The following is an 11,191-nucleotide window of genomic DNA, read 5'->3' on the forward strand; positions in this document are numbered from 1 at the left end:
GGAATGCAGAATTTCAAAGTATTCAAGTTGCTGTAATTATACCAGTTATTTTAACGTACTGCTTTTATATTTATCTCTGTGCTTTTATCTTGTTCCTTGTGCCTGTACCTTCCTCCTTCATGTTCATGGGGGAATCACAGAGCACATTAAATCAGTTGGTATTTGATGGCCAGCTTGGTTATTTTTATCAACCACTCAGCTGTCTTTGGACATATCCATTTGCAGCAGAGGCTTGTCACCATCCTCAAAACTGCACACAGACAATGACCAAAGTTCACAGCCGCCTAAGCCTCTGGTGAGTACCATAAGCCATGTCACAGCCACTCCACTCTTCCCAAAGTAGCAGATATAGATTTGATGAACTAAAGAGTACAAGCTCAGCTCTAATACTTTTGGATGGTGTTAGAATCATAAGATAAAATCCTCAAACATGACAAAGTGATTTTGATGGTAGAGTTTGGGTTTTTTTAAGTGACAGGTTGCTAAATCACTTACTTGCAAGTATTCATTACTTGCTTATTTATCTTTTCCAAAATGTGGTGAGCCTCGATACAACACACACTTCACAGCTATTTAGCTCACACTACTATAAGCTGTTAGCTAGCAAGACAGAATCCAAACTTATCAGACACCAGCACTGGAAACTTCTCAAAACTAAAAGTGCACCTGGCAAGCAGCAACAGATGCAGAAGATGAGATGACTTCACCTGTATACATGATGGGGCAGTCCAAAAAATTGTTGCAGGTATGCAATGCTGGATCTTAATCCCAGGAATCTGAATGAGTCTCTTGAAAATATCACCCTGCCCCTCATCTTCTATAGCATTAGCCTTAGTTAACACCAGGCTTTAACTGATGCTTTAATATTCATTTTTTGGGGCCACTGATACATTAAAAAATTCAAAGTCAGTAATCTTTACAGATGGGCAGGATCAGTCCTAGCCAGGGTCTTGGCCCACTGCTGTATTTCTAGGAGGTCTCAGCTGGTTTAGACAATCCTTAGAGGTCACTGATGTTAACTTCTGAATTGGGCAGACATTTCTTATTAACAAAACGCTGCATCTTATTCTTCATTGCAGTGAGCTCTGCTTGTTGAGCCTAAAGCCTAGTATTTAAAAGGATAGCAGCTGGAGTTATTTTGTGCCCTTTGGCATGAAAGCCATTCATTAGACTGACTCTGCTGAGTGGCTAAACCCAAGCAAAATATCTTCAGCTGTAATAATTGTACTATCATAATAAGCAGTCATTAAATAGCTTATAGGATTGCAGAACTCATTGTCTCTACAAGACCTTTTCTCTCTGCCTTTTAAAGTGGCTGCTAGATCTGGTTACTTATTCTTCACAGTGTGGAAGTCATGAATTTGACTGCTCTCACAGCAAAGCATAAGGAAAAGTGAGGACAAACATGTAAATTCAGACTGTCACCAGAAAGATTTGGGTTGATAGTAATGACCATTTATTAGTAAATTTTTTCTGTGCCTCTATTTTAATTTTGGGACTTACAAAGGGAAAAGCATGCATACATAATATGCCTTAATATAATTCCAGCTTGTGATCTTCCTGTAGAGCAGACTCAAAGCACACTCCCGATCAAGGGCAAACTCTATTTTTTTTTTTTAAAGCAGTGAACAGCAGCAAACCTAAAGGCCGCTTTCCAAAATCTACCCCACATCAAAGAGGGCAGGAGGACAAGGCAGTCTGACAGTCCTCATCTGAGGCTTCCAGGCATATGACATGGGTTTGAAGCTGGTGCAGTCCCCACTCGATCATCCTCCTTCCTACTGCAGGCTGCACAGGGCAGTGTAGTTCTTGCACTCAAGAGCTTCTCCAATGACAGAGCAACTTCCTCAGCCATGACTTTGGTTTCAGTGGGCTTTTTTCTTTTTTAAATAATTTCCACCCCTCTGATGCTGCGAAGCTTTTAATACACACAGTTCTTCAAAAACTACCTCTTTTGTAGAAACTGGATGTAATTAAGTCAGTCAAAATGCACCTGAAGTACCAGTCTGAAGATGAAAACCTAACCAATGTGCCTTTGTTCTGTGAGTTTCAGTTTCCCAGCTGAAAGGTTTTAGAGCACAGGAAAATATTCTTCACATAATCTAGGAAACCCAGACTACTAATTGCAGAGTGTGGGTTTCATTTAGCATTCTTGTGAAAAGACTATATCTCATCCACGACTGTGTGTAATTGTTCGTTACAAACACTTTCCCGCAGACTCTCCATTCCTGAATGTGATGAGCAGTATAACCTGTTGCAAGTGAACACCAGAGGGAGCAGTAAACATTTGTCTGGTAGGTAGTTTTTAAATTGGCAATGAAACAGTAAGGTACAGGAAGCCTTGGGGAAACTTAAAAATGGTTATCATGGGCTATATTTTCAAATGACAATATATATTGCTAATCCAGCCTAATTCCCCACCAGCGCAGGATCAGCGAAGAGTATGAGCAAGTGTGCAGATACATTTTGAATGATGCAAGCTGAGTTGTCCCACATCTCCCACCCCCTCACTCCACCTTCCTGATGACACCAGAAGATATATAAAGTCTTCTGAGACTACAAAACGCTGTGTGCATTTAGATAGATTACACTGAACTGAAAGTATACCCAACATTGAAAAGATAGACACAGAATGGAATGTGAAAAAATAGGGCATTTTTATTATATATAAACACACAGTTTAAACTCTACAGGGTAAAACCAAGAACATGGTTAAAAGACACGTATGAGAAGATGAAATCAAGGATTAATATGCCAATGTATCAGCAGTGAACAAGTAATTGCAGCACTATCTCAACTATTATTCTACTAACCTGCCAAAGACAGTTAAAAATGCTTGCAAAAACAACAATAGAAGCATGGTTACAACCATAAAAAAACCACAGATCCAAAACCACTCCCAGCACACATTAATAAAAGCCCCCCAAAACACTTTTTTAAGGAATTGAACATAAAAAGAAAATTTAAGTTTTCTCAGGCCTTCATCTTTGCATTACAGCATGCAGCCTACCAGATCTAGGAGTTCCTAGGGTATTTGTCACCAGGACCCTGGCTTCAGCATGGGTTCCAAGGGCTTCAATTCCCTGATACAGAAACAGAAAGGCTCCTACCAGATCTGCTAGACACCCAGATTAAATTGGTTTCTCAGATTGCCCAAATACAAGTCACAGTGTTCAGGGCTATGAGAGTTAGCCTGCTGGTGTGGGACTCCAGAAAAGCTTGGCTCACCACATCATGCTGAGTGCAACCCAGGACTGCAGACATTAGAAACCCTTCAGTTCTGACTGCAAGGGGTCCCCTGCAAGCACGTGTCTCAGGCAAGAGACAAAGCTGGCCTTTAGCAGAAGCCTGCTTGGCAGGTGGCTTCAATACCTGCCTGGGGAATGCTAGTTAAAATTGACCATTTTCATGAAGCACTTCATTTAATGAAGACATTCTCCCCCATGGAGAAGACTTGCTCATAAAGACACTGTCTGAAGGACAATCAGAACAAGGTCTGATGGTGATGGATTGCCGGTGATGAAATGAGCTTTTTACTACCGCAATTCCAGATGTTCTTACAGAGGCTAGCTCTTGCTAGCCAGTGCAGAAGTGTGTGGCAGCACATTCTTACAAGCATGGATGATGCCCTGCTGCTCAGACATCTACACACTCCAATCACACAGCCTTTAGCATTGACTCAAAAACCTGCTTTACCTTTATGTTTGTGTCAAATGAGCAACAGTGGCAACTGGAAACAGAAACATGTGAGAGAGAAGTTCCTAACACAAGAACACACCGCCTCAAGCTATCCTCGCGTAGGATTTTTTTCTAGCCCACAGCCTACGCTCTTTAGCCCTTGGATTAACACAGCTAGTCACTGTATTCACTGCGTGCCACTATTTGCTCATAGCTGAACACACAAACTTGGCATGTAAGAAATGGCTCTCAGAGGAGCGATGAAAGAAAATCTAGACTTCTGGGTATTTGGTATATCTCTAATTCTGGCTGCTGTCATGCCAGGCACTTAGCACAGATGATGTGCCATGCTCTGAATCTGCACCATCTGCTGCTCGTTAGCTGACAAAGGCAGCAACATGCCATCTCTCCACTAGCTATTGCTCATTAACTGACAAAAACCATTTTCAGTGTTCACATTGTTCTTTCTGTAATAATCTAATACAAAGATGTACAAAAAGCAAAGAAACGGGAAACAAAGATGACAGAGTAAATTATAAGCTTAACTAAGAACAGTAGTGTACTCTTAAATCTCAAGGAGAGAATCCTTCCAACAGCAGGATGCAGGTCTTGGCCCCAAAGGAATATGTCAGCAGGTAGGTATAAGGTCAGCACTAAAGATAATCCATTTACCACAAAATGTTTTGAAACATGCAAGCGCACATTTCTAGGCTCTTTCCATTCAGATTCTCTATTTTGTGCCACTTTGGATCTTCCGTATCTGGTAACAGACAGAGAAAGAGTGGCTGACAGCATGCAGCTCCCACCTTGACTAGTGCAAGCACTAACCTCAGGTATATATATGGCTAGTATGCAACCAGAGCAGGATTTAGGAGCTGCACAATCAACACCTATAAGCTCCACAGGAAAGTCCTGTTGGTAAAGATTCTGCATTTGTCAAGAGGAACCTCAGCTTCCATTATAAATCATCCACACAGCTAAAAAGCAGTAGTAGTAGTAGTAGTTAAAAGCCCACTAACATTTAAAGGAAACCTTCATGACAGATATTGGACTACACAGGCTGATGAGCAATCCAACAGATGAGAACCAGCAGAGCCGGGGGGAATGAACTACAAAAGGGTTCTCCATTTTGGGAGATGCACTGATGATAGCAGATTACTGAAACTATAGAGAACTGTAAATACTCACAAAACATTTACACTGCTATGGTCAATTGATTCTTTTTCAAGCTCAATTAGTGGCTTGAAGGAAAAGCCAAAGAGATACTCTGCTTCAAGGAGAAGCAGTTCTTATTTACAACAATGAGAAGTCACTGTCTCAGCTTATTCCCTCCCTCTTACGCCTTTTCTCAACCCTCCTCCCCAGATAAAACCGGGTAAAATTTTTTCTGTCATCACATCGCCGTGACAGAAGGCAAGAGTACAAGAAGTGTTCTGTGCACTAAACAGCATACAGACAGCTGGCACAGGAAGCGTTAAACTGATCACGGGTCAGGGCACAGAGGAAGCAAGGAAGATGACAGATGGTATGGATTCTGGCAAGTGTGGGAGATGAAGAAAAAGCCCACAAGCAAAGTGACATGGTTAACAGAGATGGTCCTGCAAAGCCAGGGACAGAAAAGGGACAAAAGGAAGAGAGGGAACAGATAAAACATGAATGGACAAGGTGCAGGTAATTCTGCTTTGCATCTTATTTCCTCCTCACACCCAGACCAGCACTTTTCACTCACTGGCCACAGAAAATGAGAACAAGACCAAGAGTTTAAGTTTTGCTGTTTGAAGGGGACAGACAGGATGAGATGCTACAGCAACAGCATTCATAAAATACTGCTGGACATCCACGTTCAACTGTAAGGCAATCCAAAAGAGAGAGAAATACTTTGCACGTAACTACACACATGTGCATGAAACTTCCTCAGTGGGCACGCCAAAACACAGCATACTTGTCTTCACAGAAATACTAGTCCACAGTACCAAGTGAATCCTGTAACCAAACCCCTGTTCACACAAAAACACTTTAAAGCAAGGTTAAAGCCTTTCCATGTGAACTAGTTAGTCGATGAGGAATCACAGACAAAGCAGCTTAAAGCACGGCTCAGAGTAGTAACACACTGGGAACTCAGCCATCTCATGCTGCTAATGCAACTCCTATGGCTTTGTCTTCACTATCAGCAGCTCAGCTAATGCAAAGCAACATCACAGCAGAAAACAAAGGACTCCAATTTTGCTGCACGGTAAGTTTTATTAAGTAGAGCCCTATTCTGATAGGAGTAAGGTAACAAAGCCTCGCCTAAAGTGATTACAGAAAAAAGTTTTATGCCTCTATCTATACACACACATGCTCCAACCCCTGCGATGCTAGCATGACACTTTCAAGCATGGCTGTCCTCCCTGGAGTTGCCTGACACAAGTAACACAATACACGCTGGTACAATGACACAACCAGATGTGATGCACACACACATTTTGAATGTCAACTGTTCTTACTTTTCAGCTGCTGTTTCTGCAGTCAAGAAGAACAATTCCTGGGCTCCTACATTCCCCTCTCCCACTCACTAAGGCCAGAGGATCTGAATGTTAATCACACTGCACATCTTTAAAAAGTGTTTGGTTCAGCTGCTATCTCATCACTGGAAACTGATCGTGTACTAGGAAAAAAATTTTCCCAGTAGGCATATTCAAACCCTGGAACAGGTGCCCAGTGGGGCTGTGGACTCTGCATCCTTGGAAATGTGCAAAATTTGACCAGACAAGGCCCTGAGCTACCCCGATCCAAGTTAGGCCTGCTCTGAGCAGGCAGCTGGACCAAATGACCTCCAGAGTTCTTTCCAGCCTGAAGTAATCTGGGAGCCTATCTTTACAGATTGACACAAGCTGGAGGGGGGAGAAGAGACAAGTGATTTTTCTTCTTCCTTTGCCCTTCTCAGACAAGATGCTAGGGCTGCCTTTAATGCCTTAACTCTGAACTAGGAACTCCTCTAACAGCAGATACGGGCTGTATAAGCCCATCCAAATTTTGATTACTTTCTGATGTAAAAGACTAGTTGGTAACACTATAACAGTACACCGTAAGAATGGGACCGTTTTCAAAATTCATCAAAAGAGCAAACCAAACCTTTTTAGCTACACACACTGTATGTATATACTCACATACATAATGACTGAATTGTCCCCCCGAAGCTATTAACAAGGCTAGGTGCTTAGCAGGATTCAAAAGGGGATGTTTCCTGGGTTAGAAGGATCATCCATCCTTGAGACACTAAGCCAACTTCCTCAATTCAGTCATAAGCCAACAACTAACAATGCAAAACTTTCCCAGCCTCCTTACTAATGCTGCAATTCTTTCTCCCAGTGATTCCTCTCACACCCCATGTCTCTGCCATGGTGCACAGACTGTAGCTACACAGGCATATTCAGCATCCCACACACGCAGAGGCTGGTTCATTAGACATGCTTCTCATGGCAGCATATACACAGTTAAAAGCTGCCTTCTAAAATGGAGAGGATAGAGATGCAGAACAGGCAGCTTGAAGCTCTCTGGATGCATTACAGAACCTTGTTTACATGAATATTAATTTTTTGTTTGGAGATTCAAGTGAGCACTATCTCCATTCTGTTTTGGCTTATCTGACCTGTTAACAGCAGGCCAGCACAGGATATGAATCCCTTGCTCTCCCTGTTGTCTCCTTTCCATGCTAATTTTACATTTATGAAAGTGATCAGATAGCAGATAGATGTATGGGAAGAGGAAAGAACAGTCTAATTATCTCCATTAATTTGGGCAAGATCAAAAGGATGCTCATCCAGAAAACGGTTAACAAATCAAGTGGGCTGGAAGTATTTAAATAAAAAACCCAGAGGACAATTCTGCAGAAACTTAAATTCATAGTTGCAGCATAACCTAGATCAGTGAGGTTTATTTGAGTCTGTCATGACAAGAACAACTTTTATGAACTGTCATTTTGCAGCTATTTATATTTTATTGTCAGTTACTATGTTCATTACTGTCTGCAATTCACTAGATCCAACTGATTTTGGTAAGGAAATTTTTTAACAGAGTCACAAAGCATATTTTCCTGTTACTGATTCATGGGTAAATACCCAGCCCTGCCTTCATTAAGAAAAATCTTCATTAAGGTTAATGAAAATCTCCATTAAGATTTTCTAATTGTACCAAGTGAAACAAAATTCATGCAAGGCAGAGGACAACAACATTCTTAAGAGATAGAAAACCTCCTGGTTTGTATCCTGTAAATACAGAAAAGTGCCATCATTCAGCTTCTTTTAAGAAGTAGAAACAGCACACCAAAAGTCATGCTAGCAGCATATTCAGGAGCCAGGTAGTGAGGAACCTGAGAGTCACACAGCTCTTGTCATCAGGAACATCTCACTGAAAGGTACAGGTTGAACTTTGGACATCTTTTATTCTTGCCAAAGCTCCCACTAATATAAATTCTGCTAGGGTTTAAACAGACATGCATGACAATGATCAATCCTTACAACAGGTCCATCCTTTCCTAAGATGTTAAAATCTAAGTAAGAAAAAATTAACCTGTCTTCAATGTTCCAACACAAGCCTGATGCTTTATAAAGACTGCAAAGCATCAGATATTTTATACAGATACTTTTAATGCCTTAGAAAGGGAGAAAAGCTCACTGGCTTAAAGCAGAACTACATATGGAGATTTACACAGCACAGTTATTAAAGCCCCCTTATTTTAAAAGGGATGGATAACTGGGGTTAAAGAAAAGGCAACAAGTTAAAAAAAGCAAGATCATTTAACAAAACATGGTATTTCTAGTCAGTTAATTTGGAAGAAGCTATTCTTTCTTCCTTCTGCTCCATAAGCGAAGCTAATGATGTCTTGGAAGTGTCCTGGGAAAGGTAAGCTTCTTGTAATTCGGTTTAAGTTTAATGAAAACCTCCATAAAGTATATATGTAAAGGAGCAACATTTGTTACACGAAAAGCAGTAACTTCGCAGAAATTTCTCAGTCGCTCTAGAATCACATGAAATTTGAGGGTTTTTTCACTCCCAACTGGAGTTTGTTATATAGTGTTATGCTGCAGCATAATCTTGCTGTCTGGGTAAAACACGTAGGCTAGAAAGTTTCATGCTAACTAACGGCTGAATAACATTAACTACAGCTTAATTAATGCTAAGAAAAAGATGAAATCACAGAGGAGAACCGGATCAGACTTTTTTTAGCTCTCTCAAACTGGGAGTTCTGTACGGAGGATTAAAGATTACATTAAAGATGTAAACTTTATTAGCCAATTCATTTGGTCTGTTTTCCAGAAAGTTAATATTAAGTTTCAAAGGGTTAAGAATTACATTTTGACAGGAGAGAACAAGAATAACAGGATACAGTCAACAATTTTGAAATGAAAGGAACTAGTCTTGATGGTAGTGGAGGTCAACTTATAGCACTAGGCCATTGTGCTGAAGCAGTATACACAGGATCCCTAAAAATCACAGAGCATCACTCTTCCACTGGAAGAATCATAGTCAAGTCTGTCTCAATTTACCAATCTGTGAATAGGAGTTTAGGTTCCTGCTACTAAGTGCTGTATTAAAATTGGACAATTTAAAGAACCTTAAAGACCTGAAATAATAAGAAAGGCTGTACATTTTTTCTAACAATAGCTAAATTAAAGAAACTGGCAGTAGCTTTGTTACTTACCTAATATACACTACAGAACACACCGGTAACACTGCCTAGCCAAGCCTTGTGATATTAAGCATGTTAAGGTCATGGCAATGGTCACTTACGGCTTCTCATCACTGTCATCAAAGCAGTCCGGCAGCCCATCACACTGCCAGGCCCCTGGGATACAGCGCCCGTTACTGCACATGAAGTTTCCAGGAATGTTGCATTCATTTGTGAAGTTATTCCCAGGCAACAGTTGGCTCTCTGCGACAAACAAAAAAGAGGACAGTTTGCAGGGCATTTTAAAAAAGGCAGCAAAAGCAGTCACTGAGCAAGCTGTTTATCAGTGGTTGAATGAAGATGAGACAAATGGATCTTGACCCTGGTTGTTTGTCACTATCCTATCAGTATCCTGAGTACGATACTTGGTAGCACTTTCTTTTTCCTAAATTATCATTTTACCTGTTCTCCGTTCACACTCCCCATTTTACAGATTTCTTTATTGCTATTTTCTTGCTAGGAACATACATGCAGCCTTCTATGTATCCTCAGGTCAAAGCAAAGTTCATTAAAAAAAAAATCTCTCCTTCACAGGGTCAGTCTAAACACAAGTAAAACAGACAAGTCTACAAGAACTCAGCTCCATATTTCCATGCTTTTGTCAGATTAGTACTTAGCTTGCAGAATATTTTGTTGTTGTTGTTGTTACCCAAGGTCTAGGAACTAGGTAACACATTGACTAATTCATACGAGGTTTTCAATTAAGTTTTAAACATAGTGCTGTGTATCAAAGTTAGAATTGAGCTTCTTGGTGTTAATATAGTCCCCTGGCATACACATCTGTCCACAGGCTAGTGAGGCAGTTGGCACACTAAAAGTCTGCCAAGTGGAGGGGGTTTAGTAGCAGGATACTGGAGATCAAGAGAACAGTGTGAGAGGGAAACCTAGAGATTTGCCTTCAAGGTTAAACATAGCTCTAGTCAGTCATTTTAATCTACTGTGTTTCCCACTTTGTGCATTGTTTTTGGAATGCAGATATCACAGAAACACAAGCTTCTGTGAAGGAAGATAATGACACACAATGGTTTTAATAAACACCAAAATGGCATGTCATGTTGTCGAGCTGGGGGGAAGCAGCAAGACAAGGCTGAAGATGAGAGAAAGAATATCCTTCCCCTTGTCTTCCTCTGTCATGTTCCAGACTAGTCCCAGGCAACATGCACTTGACCAGGCAAAAACCAGAAATACAGCCTTCCCATATAAGGGTGGAGGTGTCACAAAAATATGCCCCCCCCACCTGCCTGCATATCTTCATGGTTCAAAACCAGGAAGAACAAATTAAGCTGACACACAGCTTAATCATTTACCTATCATCTACCTATTTTGAGGATAATTGCATGATTTTTGGAACCCTGGGGGAGTGGGAGAGCTGCAGTCAGTTCCCTCCATTGCCCACCCTACACCAGCTTGCTTTCTGCTCCTGTTGGAGTCCAACTTCTTCCTCTCCCCAGGAAGGCCTGAGCTCCAGGGGCAAGGAGAAGCACTATAAACACAGCAAGGCAAGTGCCCCACTCTTTGATGCTGCACAGATCACAGCTGTCAGGACCAGCAGTTTCAGGGAAGACCCTTTCCTAGCTCATTCCTGCAGTCCCAGGGAGGAACCTGCGCTGTACAGGCACCTTCGGAGAACTCAGCTGCCAAAACGACAAGCCTCTAAGCATGACGCTTTCCAAAAACTCCTGAATCAGCCAAACACAGATGGTTCCCTTCCTCCCCTGCAACATAGCAAAATGCTCCATCCCTGACACAGGTAAAACTGCTAAGTTTTACATCACTGTTTCAAAAGACACATGATAGGAATGC

At 41.3% G+C, this 11,191-nt stretch overlaps 1 protein-coding gene across 1 annotated transcript in view; it reads right to left on the reverse strand.

Moving 5' to 3' along the window:
* Positions 1-10,635, reverse strand: part of LDLRAD3 (low density lipoprotein receptor class A domain containing 3) — a 74,403-nt gene extending 63,768 nt beyond the window's left edge. Inside the window, exons 1-3 of the mRNA XM_009324671.1 lie at positions 10,626-10,635; positions 9,451-9,592; positions 8,821-8,825 (exon numbers count right to left, since the gene is read on the reverse strand). Coding sequence (XP_009322946.1) covers positions 8,821-8,825; positions 9,451-9,592; positions 10,626-10,635 — 157 coding nt within the window. The remainder of the gene's footprint in view (positions 1-8,820; positions 8,826-9,450; positions 9,593-10,625) is intronic.
* Between the last annotated feature and the right edge of the window lie 556 nt (positions 10,636-11,191).

Source organism: Pygoscelis adeliae, unplaced genomic scaffold (genome assembly GCF_000699105.1).
Source record: "Pygoscelis adeliae isolate BGI_AS28 unplaced genomic scaffold, ASM69910v1 Scaffold225, whole genome shotgun sequence".
Lineage (NCBI taxonomy): Eukaryota > Metazoa > Chordata > Aves > Sphenisciformes > Spheniscidae > Pygoscelis > Pygoscelis adeliae.